This window comes from Phycodurus eques, chromosome 16, assembly GCF_024500275.1.
Source record: "Phycodurus eques isolate BA_2022a chromosome 16, UOR_Pequ_1.1, whole genome shotgun sequence".
In the NCBI taxonomy this organism is placed as follows: domain Eukaryota; kingdom Metazoa; phylum Chordata; class Actinopteri; order Syngnathiformes; family Syngnathidae; genus Phycodurus; species Phycodurus eques.
In genome coordinates, this window is record NC_084540.1 from 19299748 (window position 1) to 19318901 (window position 19154).

At 44.0% G+C, this 19154-nt stretch overlaps 1 protein-coding gene across 2 annotated transcripts; it reads left to right on the plus strand.

Annotated features, from left to right (window-relative positions):
• The first annotated feature begins 2493 nt into the window (after positions 1–2493).
• On the plus strand, positions 2494–16213 carry ezh1 (enhancer of zeste 1 polycomb repressive complex 2 subunit). Of its 2 annotated transcripts, none has more exons than XM_061700612.1 (20): positions 2494–3082; positions 3933–4128; positions 4234–4359; positions 4441–4575; positions 4894–5011; positions 5110–5322; positions 6242–6344; positions 6585–6748; positions 7546–7637; positions 7721–7895; positions 9553–9737; positions 10791–10882; positions 11357–11385; positions 11500–11625; positions 12781–12959; positions 13984–14079; positions 14587–14668; positions 14743–14823; positions 15044–15128; positions 15499–16213. In XM_061700612.1, exons 2-20 carry the CDS (start codon positions 3937–3939, stop codon positions 15557–15559), a joined length of 2334 nt encoding a protein of 777 aa, XP_061556596.1. In that variant the 5' UTR covers positions 2494–3082; positions 3933–3936; the 3' UTR covers positions 15560–16213. The 2 variants fall into 2 exon arrangements, with proteins under 2 accessions (XP_061556596.1, XP_061556597.1); XM_061700613.1 differs by having other exon boundaries at positions 2495–3082; positions 4453–4575.
• The last annotated feature ends 2941 nt before the right edge of the window (positions 16214–19154 follow it).

Below are 19154 nucleotides of genomic sequence, written 5' to 3' on the forward strand. Positions count from 1 at the left end.
GGAGAGAGAGCCGCTCCATCACTTGTTTGGACTATGTCATAACAACTGCCGTGACCGTGTCATCGTTTGCAGTAGAGCGGGAACTCAAAAATTTAACGCAAATCATGTATTTCCCATCATTAATACAAATACAGAGGAACCTAGACTAAGTGTCGAATTAGTTCCGTGACCAAGCTGAAAACTCAAATCAATATTCCCCACTGAGATGTCATTAATCCATTCCACCCGCCCAAATATGAAAAAAAAAAATAAAAAAAAAGATTTGATCTAAAAAGACAATAAAACTTCACAACACAAATGAATGAAAATTAAACTGGTTTTATGAAGTGTAACTGCTGTACGTTTGAGACAAGCCGAAAGTCATAACAACGGCTGGAGCGTTGAATGTGTGGCTTTAAGTGGCGTGGTCTAGTGAGTCCCTATCAGTCCCTATCCTCAGCCAATTGCGGTGATTCACTGTACCACTGGTTAGGGGCTACCGTACGACTGTATACATACTTAGTGCTAGCTTGTGTATTCTAATGATTGATAATTTAGAGATCAAATATATATATGCTATATATGCTATGATCTGTTCACATTATGCATTCTGCACCGCTGATTTAGGTCGCCAAATTAAATCTTAAACTTGATTTAAAGTCCCTGCCTATTGCTCCAGCGTCTAATAGACACATAACATACATCGTACTGCATTACAGCCGACAGATTTCCCCTCAAGAAGTGAAAGATCATGGCTGATATGCTCTACTTGCATCACTTCAGCCTGTCATCATTCTAATGTACTCATTCTCCACACACTCGCCATCTCTCATGGGCGTTGCATAAACATGTTACAGATTTCCCAACAGCAGGTGCCAAAAGCAACACGCCCGGTTGACATTAAGCGCAAGCAAAACTTCCAGTTGATAACACCTCAATGCTTGACAGCTTTTCTTCCTGTGGGTGTTTGCTTTTGTTTGACAGTTCACTATCAACACACTGTACACACAGACTTCAATTTCCCATTGTGTAATTAGTTAGCAGGAATGCATGAATGTCCACAACACAACAGACCAGTGTTATGTTAGCTTAGCATGATAGCTGTCCAACCCATGCCAGTCTGTTGAACCCAACCCAGTGTAGAACCCGTGTGCATTGGTTTGGCACATTGAAGCATTAAATGAGGCTCAACGGCGCCCTCTTGTGTGACATCCAACTTGACATTTGAGCTGTCATGCAAGGTGCCTTGAAACATGCAACTTTTATTTAGGCCTAAATTTAGATTTAAAAGTCAAAAATGTATTACTAATATAATTTTAAATTATTGAATAATTGCTGAGAATTTACTATACGCACGAATACTAATATTACATTTGGAGGCACAAAATGTTTCACAAGCAAACTATTGCATCATGGAGCTCCCCCCCCCACCCCCCAAAAATATAAATATTGGAAAAGGAAATTGGAAAATATGTTTCCTCTCTCTCTCTCTCTCTCTCGCTCTCGCTCTCTCTCTCTCTCTCTCTCTCTCTCTCTCTCTCTCTCTCTCTCTCTCTCTCTCTCTCTCTCTCTCTCTCTCTCTATATATATATATATATATATATATATATATATATATACACACACACACATTTTTTACAGGTAAAATTTAGTATTTGAGGTCAAATGTGGCGTTTTTGTGTTAAAGGGTTTTTTTGGAAACTAAATAAACCATATTTGGGTAGGAATGTAATTTTTCTGAATGATATTTTAGTAATTAGAGGCAATATATAGTGCTTTGGAGGCAATACAACGTCTATGGGAGGTTAAACATTTTGGAGGGAAAATGTTTCCGTAGCTAGAAAATACAGTAGAACGCTTTTTTGTAGTCTCAAAGGGTTTCACGGGCCCACAGTTGACAAATAGCCCCTAATTTAAACCCCTTACCTTTAAATAATAGTCCCTCTCTTCATGTGTTTCGGGCAAAAAAATCCCCAAACACTACGGATACATTTTATTGGTTCCGGGGGGCGACGGCATGTGGGTGTTAAGTTTTAGGGGTGATTAGTGTCAACGTTTCTGTAGATATTTGTCAGTTTTTGGTTTTGTTATTACCCTTGTTTTTGGTGTATGGATATATATCCATTGAAGACAGATGTTAACATTTTGTGGGTAATTGCTATTCAGTGAACTGTGGACAAAGGGGTTTCGCGATTATCTGCGACAATGGTACATTCCACGAGCCAATAGCCGTCACCTGGATGTACGTAGACGTCTATGGATGTGGACAATTTTGTCGGTTACTTGTTCTGGAAAGTACTATACACATCCTAAATTCCCTCGATAATGTGTAGATTTTTTGTATTGCATGTTATTCGCCACGTAGGTATTGTTCAGACAGAATATCCCATTCGAATGGGTCACTTTTTCACCTTTCAGACATAGATGGCGACCATACGTGATGTTCGTGAAGGCACCATTGGCCTAAAAGAATCTTCTTCATCGAACCCAGAGGGGAAATGGCCTCGCTCGCCCCCTACAGGATCATCGGAGAACGACAAATGGGGAGAGTTTTGACGACTGGAAGCAGCAGCTGCTGGATCGCTTCCAACCTTTCTGATCGATTACCAATGATCAGCCAGAAAGTTAGCCGCATCCAAACAAGGAAGTGGCGTTTGTGACTTTGAAGTGTCGTTATATATTTTCCGACAATCTGCGACTCTACGTTACATTAATCGGTGACGTTGGGACGACGAGGAGGAGGCTGGCTGCCCCACGCGCGACATTTCCTCCATTCGCCAGACGGCGCACAACAATTTAGCCATAAATCCTCCTCCCCTGACCCCCGGATACGTCACCGTGCTGCTGCTGCGGCTGCTACTGACGCCGCTGCCAAGTGCGCAGCTCCGTGGACGCCCCCACCCCACTCCCTCTCCACGCCCCCCACCCCACGACAACAAGGTTAGCCCACAGCAGCAGCAGCATGGCCCCGCAGAGCCGCCGCCGAGGGGTCGCTCCGACATCCAGCCGTCGTCATGCGGACGCCGCGTCCGCGCCACGTCCGTAAACCCACGCGGGGCCATCGCTCGCGGAGGTTCGACGCCACGCACGCGTGGATTTGAAGGTAGGTGGCGGATGATGTGCGCGAGTGTGTGTGACGCAGATGTTGGATGTTGCGCAGCTCCTTTTCACGCAACTTCTGAAGCAAGCCACAGGAAAAACACACACGCACACACGCAGCCACTACGCACTTTTCTTGTGACCGGGGCACGCCCACTCGCGACAACCGCGCGTGCCACTGCCGTGTGAACGCCGCGCGCTCGACGTGCGTAACAGCCCCGGCGCACGATTTGACGACGGCGACCACGACGACGACGAAGAGACTTTGAAAGCGTTCGCAGCCTTGAAATGGCCACGAAGGCTGATTTCACCCCAGTGACGCCTTTGTTTTGCTGTCACAAGGGGGCGCTGTTTCCCAGAGAGGTCAGAGTTCAAAGAGGGGGAACGTTCATGCGATAGACACTTCATTAGGGACACCCGCTAGTGAGATCCAATGCAAACATTTTGTCTTTTGAGCCACACTGTCAGATTGTTCTCAATTTAGCAATTTTTATAACGTTGTCGTTTGCAGTGGTGTGCTAACTCGATCTCCATATATGCATGTTTTTATTTTTACCATTCTATTACTATTCCTTTGCATTGAAGTAAATAATTGAGGTGACCAATATTATTAGAAAGAATTTTCCATATAATGATGCATTCAGTGCAAACTGCAACGACACTAATAAACACATTCAATTCATACCTGTGCGAAAAGGCCACATTTTTGATACTAGACCAACTGTGCAAAATGAAGGAAGACTGTGCAGGTGTTCCTCGTATTCTGTCCACTTAAGTGTCCGAAATTACAGGGGGACTTGGAGTATTCACTTGTGCACGTCTCTCATATGTATCATCTTTTATTTACATTAAAGAGCCATGGAGGTAAGCGCTGCCGAAGCTTCGACCCCGGCCAGCGTTGCGCCCGCCGCTGCCCCGCCCGCCCCGAGACCTCAGCCGCCCTTATACCTGGGCCCCGCCCACAGCCTGCTGGAGTGGCGTCGGCGGGTCAGGTCCGAGTATATGCGCCTCCGTCAGCTGAAGCGCCTCAAGAAAGCAGAGGAGGTCAAGGTGGGTCAGGGCCGCTTGTTAAAAACTGTTTTTGTTTTGTTTTTTGTTTTTTCCTGCGCCACTTGTGTTTTAATGTTGCTTTTGGCTGCACTTTTGTGTTTCCAGGCCGTGTTCGTGTCCAACCGGCTCAAGATAGAGGAGCAGACCGGCATCGTGAATGAGGAGTGGTCCAAGCTGAGGGTCCAGCCGGTGCCCTTGTCGAGCTCAGGCGGCCCTGTGGCTACGAAGAAGGTAAAAAATGATGCGGGATCTAAAGAGGGTTGAAAAATCAACAATGCAATGTTATTATTTGCCCATTAAAAAATACAAAAGTCTTTCTGCCAGGTGTGCACCGTGGAGTCCGGCTTCCCAGGGTTCAAAGTTCAGGCCGTCGCCATGAGGCCATTGTCGACAGTGACAGGAATCCCCTTCATGTACTCCTGGTCCCCTTTGCAACACAACTTTATGGTGAACAACACACACGCGCAGCCCCGCTCATTGGGCCAAATCATTAGCTACACCTTCGTCCTTTCATGCCACTTCTGGTCAAAAGATGCACAACATCAAACCACTTCAATTCAGCCGTCGTGATATTATTAGATTGCGCAGGTGTACCTAATAAAGTGGACATTATTATTATTATTATTTTCTCAACTCGGTGCACATGCAATAAAAATAATGTGATGAAATAATGTCATGTGATGCTTCCTCCTAAAAATAGTTACATCCTTTTTGTGGAATAGACACTTCTACACACACTTCTAATTCTTATCTGATTTGTGAAAGGTGGAGGACGAGACATTCCTGCACAACATCCCCTACATGGGCGACGAGGTGTTGGAGCAGGATGAAGCCTTCCTGGAGGAACTGATAGACAATTATGACGGCGTCCATGGCGATCGAGGTGCTTTTTTTTTTTTTTTTCTTCTCTCTTCTCTTCCCACTGTTAATGTCACATTTCCTTCACATCTACTGTGCTCACATTGCTACGTCACGTTCCAGAGGGGGGCTTCATCAACGACGAGATCTTTAAGGAGCTGGTGGAGGCCTTAAGCCAATACTCCGACCACGAGGACGAGGAGGAGGAGGAAGCGGCGACGGCGGCGGTGACCGAAAAGAAGGAAGAAGAACGAGCGACGAGGCGGTGCTCGGCCGAGAGCTCCGAGGAGACCAAAGCGCCGTTCATCCGCAGGAAGAGGAGGAGCGCCATCGAGGGTGAGAGTGCCGCCGCTGTTTATCTCGTCAGACTTTGTCCCGCGTGAGCGAAAACGAGAGCGCGACACAAGGCCGCCGCTGTTTGCGCGGTCACCATGCGACCGCCACCGCTGTTGTTTACATGCGGTCAACGTGTCCCCTGTGTGGTTTCGGTTTGAAAAGGAACCTGTTCTGTGACACAACTACAATAAAAATCTTAAAAAGAACAAGTCATAAAGTCCATTTTAGCTCCCTAGTATCCTTAGTAGAATGAGTTTCATGGATCTTGATGGATCGTGATCAAGCATATGCCGTTCTTTTTGCAATATGCATTATTATTTTTTATTTTTTGAAATAACTCGAATGGCACTGTGCATAACTCCAATGAGGTCACTGGAGGCGATAATGTGCCTATGTAATTCAAATAATGATTTATTGGTAAATTATACAATTGTTTATAGTGCAAAAGGATAGAAAGTAACAAAACAGTAAAAAAAAAATAATAATAATAAATAACACAACCATTTTAAAATGTTCAGTGAGATGATCAATAAAATACAAATAAATTATGTGCGTTAAATATAAAAACATTTTTAAAGAATGTAAAATTTGGGCAGTGATAGCAGAATTCTGTTAAAAGCGCACTTGTTTAAAGGAACAGCAGCATTTGAATTGTTACGCATATACTTACTACAGTCAACATGAATGAGTAAATAAACACTTTTTATCACCAGCGGGGCTACAGATGGCAAATAAGCCATACCTTTAATGCAATTCATTTGCGGATGCTTGAGTATTGACTCTGCCAACTGACTTTGCATAACACTGTATTACCTTTAGATTCACCATGGCAACGCGTTTAAAAAAGGAAAAAAAAAAAAAATGCAAGAGCCACTCGTGTACTGACAAAATGTCCCCCGCGTGTGCCTCTTTCACACAGTACGGGACCCGTCCGGCAGCAAGAAGATCCCCAGCAACAAGATCTTCACCGCCATCGCCTCCATGTTCCCTTACAAGGGCACCACAGAGGAGCTGAAGGAAAAGTAAGAGGGGAAAAAAAAAAAAAACACCCATCAAGGTGGCACAATGCTGAATGGGGCCGTTGCTTAGTGTTGGCCGTGGGGAGGCAAGCATTCGGGGAGGGAGGTAATAATGGTGCCCCCGCCCACGCTTGGGTCCTCTAAAGAGCATTTGTAGCCATAAGAAAGAGCTGGACTGCAAAACAAAATGGCTGAAATGGACTCGAAAGGTTCACCCTCCTCTCACTTATGTTTTGCGCATAGGTACAAGGACCTCCTGGAACCGCCCAGTCCGGTCAAGCTGCCCCCCCTCTGCACCCCCAACCTGGACGGACCCTTCGCAAAGTCGGTGCAGCGAGAGCAGTCGCTGCACTCCTTCCACACGCTCTTCTGCAGGCGATGCTTCAAATACGACTGCTTCCTCCACCGTAAGCGCTTCTTTCCTCCTGATGCCGTGTCCGATCCTTAACAGCATTTCTCCCGTACCTCCGCCGAGGCCAAGGATGGTTTCGATTAGGGACGCTCATACCGTCACCGCAATCGGTATTGATACTGTACGACTACTCACCGATACGGCCAACGGCAAATTATGCTCCGCAAAAGGGACGCCCAAATTTCCCGAGACCCGTCGCCCGCTCCGCAGCGGCCGAGTCGGTCACGTTTCCAGCATTTTCATCACAATCTGCTATATGTGGAACGTCACGGGAGAGCTGACTTCCTGTCTATGCTACGCTAATGACGAGCTCGACTACGGTTTGATGACATGATTGTTTTCTTTATGGCTTTTGTCTTCAGACAAAAGTTAAATACATTTATATCATTTCTAAAGATGATATGATTTGTTTGTTTGTAAACACTAACAAAGGCGAAAGATTAAATATTGTAATCTTTGGTGGCACTGCGGTGACATCTTGTCATTTAAGTCACAAAGGAATGTTTTTGTTTGTTTGTTTACGTCCTCCAACTGGCCACACAGCCACCACACCGTAAATAAAACATTCATTGTCAACTTGAGTGCAGAAATAGAAAAGTGTGATTAAATGTTTTTTTTCTTTTCATTTTAACATTGATACGTTATTTTTGATACAATATTTTCATGTTGGCTAAATGGCCTGCACTTTCTTTGACTTTTACCCCAACTTGGTGGACAAAAAAAAAAAAACCTGTGTGCTTGGCCTCAGAAAACTGCAGCCTGTGTGTGCTAAAACTGTGCCTGTTTGTAAAGCTTTCCACGCGACGCCCAACGTGTACAAGAGGAAGAGCAAAGAGATCCGAATGGAGACGGATCCGTGCGGCGCCGACTGCTTCCTGCTGCAGGTGCGCGCCGTACGGTCGCAAAGTCTCCTGTGACCGCGTGTCGCTAACGTTTCTCCTCGTCCGCTTTCTCCTCTCTGGTGAAGAAAGGGGCGAAAGAGTTTGTGGATCAGAACATGTTGCGCTTGCAGAAGTTTCGGAAGAGGCGCAAGCAGCAGCAGCAGCAGCAGCGTCCCGCCGGCGCAAGTTGCCCCGGACCGTCGGGGTTTGCCGAGGAGAACAAAGAAGGTGAAAGCGACCATGAAACGACATCCTCTTCAGGTACAGATGTGGAGAGTGCGAGAATCCTAATGTTTTGAATTCTTTCTTTGATTCTTAAGTTATATTTGCAATAGCCGAGGGAGACTTAGTGGATGCGTTGTCCTTCTAAACTAATCCTTAAGCTTTCGAAGCAAGACCCCTGTTTTGTTTTGAATGATCTCCCTCCTTAAATGGCCAAAGGCGTTAAAGAGGTCATGTCCTGAACATGCTCTACCACGTTCAAGTTCCTCTTGGCCAAATATGATTTTTCTCAAATGTATTCATGAATAGTTGCACTGCCACAGCGAGAATCTTGCTGATTTTGAAAGCTACGCAACCCGGGGCATGTGAGGTTACTCCAGGTCATCTTTTATGTCCTGCTAGTCCACTAAAGGCCGTTTGCCAGCTGCAGACGCAGTTATTTTAATAGCTGTGTGAGTCAGCGCATGACTCTGAAAGGAGCATCATTTACCATAACCTCAGCCCAAAAGAACCCCTCCTTCCTCCTCCTCGTCTTCCTCCCCTAGCCGACTGCAGCTCTTTCGGAAGAGTGACATTTGGCAGCGGATGACGGCCTCCGAGTCAGATTGTCGTCCACGCTCTCGCCAAGCAAAATCAACAGTTTGGCATGCCACGGCCCCAACATAAATACTTCCTCCCACTCGTCTGCTTTCATTCCTATTGACATCTTCATGCGGAGAACAGTGGGAGGCAAATAAGTCACCACCACCACCACCCCCTTCCCTCCCCTCCCCATCATCAACATCTCACCGGAGGCCTCTCGTTCTGGAAGTCACGTGCGCCTCAGCGGACGCTCTCGCACATTTCGGGTTAATGTGTGTAAGGGGGCGGGGTGGAAAGAAACAGATTGTTGAGCAGATTAATAAAGATACTCGGTAACAGAGCATGCTGCTCCAGCAGTGCTGCATTCAGCCTGTTGCCAAGCAACATTCAGCGCGCCGGCCTCGAGCTGCGAGTGTGCGAACATGCCTTGTGTTGAGTGACCAAAACAAAGCCAATGGTCGTGCGCGCGTTCATGTGTGTAAATTCAAAAGAGCGTGTGTCACGTTTGTGCTACTGTCTTGTGTCTTTACAGTGCACAGTTTTGACCGTGTAGCATCAAATAATGGCCTCGACTCTATTAGACGACGCGCTTTAATTAATCACCAGAATTAAACAAAAGCGGCCGATGATGCTTTTTTTTTTAATCCCCACTTAGGAAAACAAATACCAGGTGACGCCACTCACTCGGTCGCTCTTCTGCCTCATTTCCACCAAGTACTCCATTTCGCTTCAGTTGACATGGGCCGTTTCTGGTGTCTATCTGATTTTGCCGTCTTCTTTAACTCAATGCCTCATACTTTGTGCGAATGAGGAAAGACATCTAACCACTGACAGCGGAAAAGTTTGGCCAAGCAACATACCATAAAAAAACGAAATTCTTTTGTTTCTGTTGTTTGTTTGTTTTTCTGCGATTTTTTTTTTTTTAATGCATTAATTGTCTGTTGCTCGTGTTGTTCTGTTTTCTGTTGTTCGGTTGAAAGGTCTGTTGAATCTCTGTTATGTATTAGTTATAATGTGTATCCTTAACAGCGCCATTTGTACAATTATGAATAATAGTGAGTCATCGTTGTTTTTCGTTCCTCTGTGATAGTAAAGCGCGTGCGTGTGTTTACAGAGGGGAATTCGCGCTGCCAGACGCCCATCAAGCTGCGCCCGGCTGAAGACGAAGCGGAGCAGCTGGCGTGCTGCATGGCGGAGTGGAGCGGTGCGGAGGAATCGCTCTTCAGGGTTCTGCACGGCACCTACTTCAACAACTTCTGCTCCATCGCCCGCCTCATTGGCACCAAGAACTGCAAGGAGGTGAAAAGTTGTCACTGGGCTCTGCATACTATGACTTAGTCACCGGATACTATTCCCTTGAGGAAGATAATACAGCGGGTCCTCAGTTTACGATGGTCCCGAAATGCAACACTTTGAGGTTAGGCACAGCGTGTGATGAACTAAATAGGTGGTAGAGCGGCGAAGAAGACGTACGTGGTCACACAAAGTGTTTTTCATACAAATATTTGCTGTAATTATGACTTTACTACTGCGTTAGCGTTCATACTTGAGTACAAATTTAGGTTCGGAACAGACTTAAGAGGTATTTAACCGTCTCATTTCGCTAAATTATTGAATATTACATATAATAAACGTTGAATTAAATTAAATTCCTATGTGAATCCGGATAAAGGCGCAAATAGGGAATTGTTCATTGTTACAGTCTACTTGCATTGGGCCAAATGAGGCAGTGACAGATGTATTCGGTTGGCGCTGTGGTGACAATTAGCTTGTCATGTGTGTGTAGCATGCTTTACCACCACCTACAGGACTGGGGTGGAACAGTATGGCACGACATGTCCTCATTTGTCCAAAAAGTCACAGTTCATCAGTCGCACTCCCGCTATAATTTCTTGATGGGTATTTACTCACTGTAATGCCCTCACGTGGGAAAGGAGTCACAGTCAGCGATGCACTTTTCAGTTAATTTGATGCCAGGATGAATGGTGTTGCGCTTCAAGTGCAGCTAAAGAGATTTTTTTGTAGTGCTTGGTTTTACAGTATCCCGCTAATCGTTCTCGTCACGTTGATAATTATGCGAGCAGTTAGTCAGCGACCAAGTGGAGACGTGACTTGGTTGTAGTGAAATGACGAAAAGGTCGGAAACCGCAGCGGAGAACATTCTTCCTGCTCCTCAGCAACAGCCTCCATTGTTACTGAGCGCGTGTCCTCAAGTGGAGGCCAAAAAGCGCGTTCACAGTGGACTTCCCGGATGTTCCATAATGGCTGCGTCTGCACTGATTGCCCAATATAATTATTAGACGCACAGACGCCAATGTTTGCACACCGGGTGTCTGTTTTGATGTCTCCCAGGTGTACGCGTTTGCGGTGAAGGAGGCCCTCATCCATCGCGTCCCTCTGGAGGACGGAGGCATCTCTCCGCAGAAGAAGAAAAGGAAGCACAGGCAAGCGTGCTGCTGCTCTCATTTGCGGTTCAATACGGACATGATCGATTATCTCTGAATAACAGACTGATGTAAAATGCCGCTAAAAGTGGATTTTGCACTGACTGTTCTCATTCAGTCTGAATTTTCACGCACGACTGCAACAGTCAAACAAATTCCAACTGATCTTCTCCACAATTAATCCAGAATCTCCGAACTGTGAGACGGCAGATGTCCTAACCACGAATACATCGTGCTGCCCAGTTTGGAACCTTCCACATATTAAAAGTTAAATAAGCCCATAAGTCAAACGCATGCATGTCCCTCATGCATTTTAGGCAAAAAAATATATATATATATAGCTGACAAAACAATGACAATTGACATACAAATAATTCTGCCCATCTCAATAGAATATTAACTTTTTTAGATGTGTTACTACTGCACAAGCTTAATGCTTAAAAGTAAATGTTTCTTATCTCTTTGATGAAACAGGTTATGGGCAAAGATTCAGCTCAAGAAAGGTATGTATCTCTTTCCTTTCTTTTTTTGTTAACGCAATGACACATCGCAGTGTGGCTATTTCTATCCATTTCCTTCCTGAGTGTTCTTGTAGCGTCTGCGCTCTGTCATTCCAGATAACTCGTCCAATCAGGTGTACAACTACCAGCCGTGTGACCACCCCGATCACCCGTGTGACAGCACCTGCCCATGTGTCATCACGCAGAATTTCTGCGAGAAGTTCTGCCAGTGCGAGCATGAGTGTGAGTTCTTTTCTTTACCGCTACAGTATTTCCGTTTTTGAAATATTTTTTTTTTAGACTGCTTCCTTTTCTGTACACAAAACAAGATCTATAAAGGCGTGCTTACATGAGTTTAGTGTTGTAGTTGACGTTCTCCTGTTGAAAATGATAACAATAGTAAAAAATGTTTTTTACTGTAATTATTTTTCAAAAACTTCACATGACCTTTAATAAATTTCAGGTAATTTTATTTGTTTTCCATTTCATTGCGGCCATAAGTTGAAGTCACAATGGTTCCCACAGACAGAACAAAATACAGAAAGGGTTCCCAGATCATTTCATGCCAAAGTTAAAAAGAAAATAAAATAAACTGACTTTGGGAATCAATAAATTGAATAATAATTCTTTGACATAAAAATACAGAAAAAAAAACAATCAAATGGAAACACTGGTTGATTGCAGATTTTCCACTTTTTCAGATTTTTTTTTACATTCTCTTAAAAATGACAACAAAAAGTATTGTAAAATAGGGCTCGTGGCTTTTTTTCTCTAAATATTTTCAACATTTTCTGCATGGCTTTTTTTTTTTTCTGTGATTCTACTTGTAATGCTGCATTCAGAGGACAGAGTGCCCCCTGGCTTAAACACAAGCGCCCACAGTTGCATTCATAATAATAAATGAGCTTCTTCTGCAGCAAGATCCCACGTCTCACTGCTGTGCGCATTCCTACAATATGGAGACGAGTTGGCAAGCGGGGACAACGTAATGCAGAAAATCCAATTTTGCGTGCATGTGTTGCGATTCAGTCAGCCTCGCTTCCTCCTTCCCTCCACCCCCCAACACTCGCGCCGCCTTTTTCCCGTAGCAGCGCGGCGCTCGAGCCAAACAGGAAGTTTCAAATGTGTGCGCTCTAAAGGGCCTGGAGGGGAATCAAAGCAACGTGACGGGCGATGTTCCTGATTTACAACATCAGCACGATTCTGACAGCTAAGGCTAAACAATGCCACAGATGGAACATTTAAATCCAGCTCAGAATTGGAGACAACAGACGTTTTTCTTGGCCAGACATTTTGGTTATTCCCGCCCGCAGAGTGTTATGTTGCGAGCTGCAAACTTGTCTTTTGGCATATCTGCCAGCAGAGGTCCTTCCTCACTGTTAGCTCTCCGCAATGCAGGCCAGAATCGCTTCCCCGGCTGCAGGTGTAAGACCCAGTGCAACACCAAGCAGTGTCCCTGCTACCTGGCGGTGAGGGAGTGCGATCCGGACTTGTGCATGACCTGCGGCGCTGCCGACCACTGGGACAGCAAAGCGGTGTCGTGCAAGAACTGCAGCATCCAGAGGGGGCTCAAAAAGGTACGCACGACACACGGGCCTCTCGTGGTCGCCGGATCTTTCGAATTGCTAATTCTACTGGATAAATATATAAGATCAACATCATTTTTTTTTTTTTTTTTTTTTGCGGCCATTTTTCATGAGCTGAACATAAAAGATCCGAGGCCAGTTGCACACCGCATGATGCAGTCGCACCCATCGCAAAAAAAGGACAGCTATATGGACGCCCTGAACAGCGAGTCTGTATAGTCGTTTGTTGCTGCACTTACAGTATGCTCTACTCTACCACATTTAGTAAACCATACAATGATAGATTAATAGTTAAGGAAGAAGACAGTTCAGTCGGGTTCGGCCGCATCGCTCAGTGTGCGGCAGCCTTAAGACTTTTTCTATGTACACAAAAGGCCTATTTCTCTGAAAATACTATTCTTCACAAATATGTCTAAAACTGTGTTGGTGAGCATTTCTCCTTTGCTGAGATAATACCTCCACCTCACAGGTGTGGCACATCAAGATGTTGATTATTGCACAGGTGTGCCTTAGGCTGCCCACTTTAAAATGGGTTATCATTCTGATTGGCTTGCAGTTTTACTGTACTGGGGTCACCAGTGGCCATGTGCCGTGTGTGGTAAAAGTGCACATTTTAAGGTGGCATTTTATTTTTATACACGGACGTGTATGCATCAACAATCCATGTATTTCGGTGACATCAAGCTACAGCCGACTGGTCCGTATATGCTACATTCGCATTTGCAGATAATCCGATACTTATCGGATTGTATCCACATTTGGAAGAGGTGAAGATAATCAGAGCCCATCCGTTTTTTTCCACTTCATGCTGCCATGACGCTTATCCCAATTGTGTGACTTGAGGGGAAAAAAAAAATCTGAAATGTGTCACTGGAACTTGCCCGGACACTTTTTACTGTTTGGAAAAAAAAATACCTGGTCTAAAGTGCAGTAATTATCCATTTAATGTCAATTATATCAGAAATGGACTCCTGCAGTACCCGTGTTTCTGACAGTGTTAATGTACATTTGACAGCACCTCCTGTTGGCTCCGTCGGACGTCGCGGGATGGGGCACCTTCATCAAAGAGCCTGTGCAGAAGAACGAGTTCATCTCAGAGTATTGTGGAGAGGTAAGGCCAGTTGACCAAATCAGTTGGAATGAGACACGAGGGTCTCCTGTATTTACTTTTTAGCATTTGGGGTTGGATGATGCGGAGATTTATTTTATTAAATAGGAGACTGAGGGCAGCTGCAGCATAGGGGAGGCTATGAAGTAGCAAAAAAAAATAAAATAAAAACGAAGGCAATAGGGTAAGCTAACATTTAGCATGGGTTTATTTTTGACGTTACTAGCCACGTATCCTCAAAAATAGTGCATTTGAAAAAAAATAAAAAGTTTTCTATAGAAAGGGGAAAAGACGATGACAGGTTTTGTGGGGGGCTTAGCTCGTGGCTATAAAAAAGAAGGAAAAAAACCAGGTTCGGCGACAGAAGTGCCAACAGACGTAGCTGGCTTACTAGCTTATTGCGGTCAAAGTCAAAAAGTGTGACATTTCCAATTTGCCAGCAGTCTTGAATGCACCACAGCATTCCAGTGCGGCTTAACAACCGACTGTTTGGTCGTTTCTACGTTGCAGCTCATCTCGCAGGATGAGGCGGACCGTCGAGGCAGAATCTATGACAAATACATGTCCAGCTTCCTTTTCAACCTGAACAATGGCAAGTATTCAGCCGGGCGTCCGTGGCGTCAGGTCACCCTGATGAAATCATTTCTAACGTTTTCCTTTCTGCAGACTTTGTCGTGGATGCCACAAGGAAGGGGAACAAAATCCGCTTTGCTAATCACTCGGTCAATCCCAACTGCTACGCCAAAGGTAATAATAAATGATTGATCGAGTCAGGGGCGTCAAACGGGGGGGGGAAGTGGACAACTGTCCAGGGGCCATTTGTGTGGCCCCAACGAATTTGACTGGTTTACAAAAACCTGGCATCTGAATAGGGGCGTGTAGACTTTTTATATCCAGCATAGATGGAAAGACGTCAAAAGCAAGTGAAAGTCGAAGAGTGTTTAAAGATTTGACTTTGCGTTTGCAGTGGTGATGGTGAACGGAGACCACCGCATCGGGATCTTCGCCAAGCGGGCCATCATGCAAGGGGAAGAGCTCTTCTTCGACTACAGGTAAGAGCCAATAGGAAAATGCTGCATTAAACGGGGTGTTCCACTTCCCTAAAAACTTGTGAATTTGAGGTCCCAAAAATGGAGGACTTTATACAGATACACTTCATTCATCCCGAGGGGGAAATTAGTTAATTAATTATCCTTAAAGTTGTCCTTAAATTCACCATCCAAAGGTCTTAAAATCTTAATTTTAAAAAGAAGTGGAACTTTGTATTTAATTTGCAAGTTTCACATTTAATCTAAATTGATGAATGTATTCAATTTTATTGTTACATGTCAATAAAAAGGTCTTAAAAAGCATTGATTGTATCTTCCTCAAACCTATTCAAATTCTTGCCTTCTAACTGCGGCTTTTCGCTTCCTCCCGCAGATACAGCCAAGCCGACGCCCTCAAATACGTCGGCATCGAGAGGGAGGTGGACATGTCTTAGCCGCCCAGCGCAATACATAAATACTGTATATCCCGATCTTAACTTCTGCAGCCCTCCACTCGCGTCTCCTCCTTCCCGCCCCTGTCCACCTTCCCTCTGCAGCATTGCACGTTGGCTCCGTCCTCCGAAAATAGCGCCTCAAAAAAAGCAGCCTCTCCCTCCTGGATGTTTGCAGGTGCACTTGTCCCCCTCCCCTCATCTACCCAAACGCACGCTCGTACACGCCACGCTTGTCAACCTTATACTGTTATAGTAGTCCGTGATGCTAAGGGGTTTTCCTTTGTGTTCCACTCGGGCCGCACTTAGTTAGCATACAGTGTGTCCGTTTAGTTACAGCGAGCAGTGACGTGCATGTGCTTTATCTCGGGTAAATAAAAACCAGTAATCTCGTTTAGTTGGCAATATTTCGCCTCTCTGTGTTGTCACGTGACACCACAAGAGGCTAAAAGTTGTGCATTTATGTCCAAAAAATATGATAACAGACAAGAAACCGACTGACTGAATGTAATCCTTAGGAGGCAGTGAAGAGTTTGCCTACTTTTTTGTTTTTAACTTAAAGGGGACATATTATGAAAAATTGACTTTGTATACAAATATTTGGGTCTCAGGATTGCCTGCCCACCCATCAAGTATGGAATTAAACAACCAAGTATACCTTTTTGTTATCTGCCTATTTATGAAAATGTGTTACTGAGCGAGCCCTTCTGAATTGAATTTACATAAAACTTCCACCACACTGACTTTATCCACCCAACCAGGCCAGCTGAAGTCTCCACTTTCAAGCAACACAAGGACTACAAAGCAGAACTATCATGTCAAAAACCAAGAGGTAAGCAGAGCTGCAGTGTTAGCACAGATTAGCGGCAGCTTCTTAAAAGCGACACATACTTTTAATAGTCGGTGCGGTTGTCAAGGTACGCGATGTCCGGTGCATGCGCCACATACACTGATCTGCAAAACTGATTTGACAAAATTTTATTTGGTGGCTCGGTCATGAAGTAAAAATGCCTTTTTTTTTTTTTTTTTTTTTTTTTTTTTTCCCCCCTTCCACGGTGTGACAAGTGGATTTTAACTCATTCAATGCCTGCCTTCCCAGTTAACATGGATATTTGACTTCTAAAGCCTTCAATGGCAGTGTAAGTGTGCTGTAATTCTTTATCGTTTGCGTATTTTGACTGAAGAATGTCAGATACCTTTTTTTTAGACACCTGGGAGCTTCTTAACATTGTGAAATAAAAATTAATAATATGTCTCCTTTAATACTAAAACCTGTTGAATGGTCCTCAAAGCAGTTGTCGTATTTAGTTGAGAGGCAAGTAATTAATGGATTAATAATGTCTTCCTGGTTCAAAGGAGTATTTGGGCAGTAAAAATAAAAAATATGTCTGAAAATACATTTCTTTTAGCTATTTTTAGAGAATAATTTTGAGAGAGAAAAAGTCAAAAGAGAAGTCTCTCAAAGATGCAGTGTGTGTGGGAATTTTGACACGCATTAAAAATAAAGGTTTTTGTAATATTTTTGTTTCCCTATAACTGACCTTTTCTCCTAAGTGTACTATTTATTTTTTTCATTTCATGGTGGCCCGCTGTACAAAAAGTGTGCGCAAAGATATGACGAAAGTTCAAAAAATAAGCCAAAAAAAGAAAACTAAAGGTACAAGGAGTATTAGGGCCACACTAAAAAGAAGAAAAAAAAAGACTTGGAATAAAATTGTATTCGTTATTTGTATAAAGTCAGTCATGAACGAGAAGGGGGGGGGGGGGGGAGACAATGGCAGTAAATGATAAATCGATGAGCTTTCGTAGTCCATCATTGGCATTAAAACAGCGACTTCTGCTACCGAGCTCGGAAAAAAAGGCTTACGGTACCGTGTATTCCCGGGCGGTCTCCCATCCAAATACTAACCCTGCCCGACCCTTCTTAGCTTCCGAGGTCGGGGGTTTTCGGGATACTATGGCCGTAAGCCGTTGGACTATGAAAAACTATTACTTTTAAATCTTCAAAATCATTCTTATTTTTTTTTCCTCAGACAACGCGTCGCATTATTATTCGTTGTTTTAGTTTTCAGAACGTGTAGCATTATTATTTTTATAGTTTTACAGACAAACCGTCGCAACCAAACCACCCCAACAGTATCAGCCAATCACAAGTCCTTGACTACATAATAGTCCCGCCCAAACGCCGTTTTTCGTTTGAAGTTCCAAGACTCAAAACGATAAAATATTGTAATTGTACTACTGATTGAAATTTCACCTGTATTCTGACCTGAATATCATATGTAAACATACTTGCGTAGTTTTTTTTTTAATGCCTGTGCCAGACTGCCAGTGTTATTTTCATGAATCTAAATGGGTAGATACGCCAGCGCAATGTAGCAGCCCGGCTAACCGACGTGCCCATATGTCGGCCATATTGAGGAGGTCGACGTTCCCATAGAACGCAATGCATCCATCCATCCAATTTTGACCTCCCTAGCTTACCTGGTTGCTCCCTCCACTTTCTGTTGGAATTTTAAAACCATCCATCCATTTTCAACACCGCTTATCCTGGTTAGGGTCGCGGGACGCTGGAGCCTATCTCAGCTGACTTCGGGTGAAAGGCGGACTACACCCTGAACCGGTCGCCAGTCAGTCGCAGGGCACATATAGACAAGGACAACCATTCGCATTCACATTCACACCGTCACTGAGTGGGAACTGAACCCACGCTGCCTGCACCAAAGTCAGGCGAGTGTACCACTACACCATCAGCGACTTGAATTTTAAAACCGAGATGTCTATTGTCTAATTTTTGTGTTTGTTTTAACTAACATTGCAAATCCGAAGAACTGTTTAATAAACACATGCTTAAAGGCATTTAAAAGAAGTTTTGGAGTGTGTATCTGGAAACATTTTGACGCCAATATTTTCCCTTTTACTGCAAATGAATATCGGCTCCAAATATCTGTTATCGGCCTCGGTCTGGGAAAAAAAAAAAAAAAAAAAACGTATCGGTCCATCTCTAGTATGATAGTATAGGCTATGCAATCATGGTATGCTTTTCACCATGACGAGCATTGTATTCTATACTTTTAAATTTGAGTTCACTATTTTTTGTGTACTTCTTATTTTGTGTTGCAGTTACTGCCAGTGACCACTAGAGGGGAATAATGTCAAATTATTCCAAAAGTCCAACAAACAAGATACATTTAAAAAATAAAAGTACATAAATTAACCATTACATGGTTAGGGAAGGTTTACGCGCATTCACTTTATATACATTATAACTTGTATTAAGATTGAAAACAGTAGAAAAACAAATGAAGCTTATCTTCTCGAAGATGGCGTGCAAAGAGTTATGTGAAGTCGTTGGGGGGGATTTGGTTTGTGAATGGCAGGGTGAAAGGTGTTGTCAAATGTTCTGTATTCACAGAGCTAAAGATTAGAATAAAAGGTTTTGGACAAAAGCGGGTAAAATGATCCCCATTTCACCCGCTAGGCCGCTCTTTCAGCCTTAACAATGTGTGCGCTAGAAGGTGTACTTAATACTGTGTGAACACTCATGAGGCACTGCTATAATATTTTTATTATCTCCACAGTCCTGATTGATTCTCTA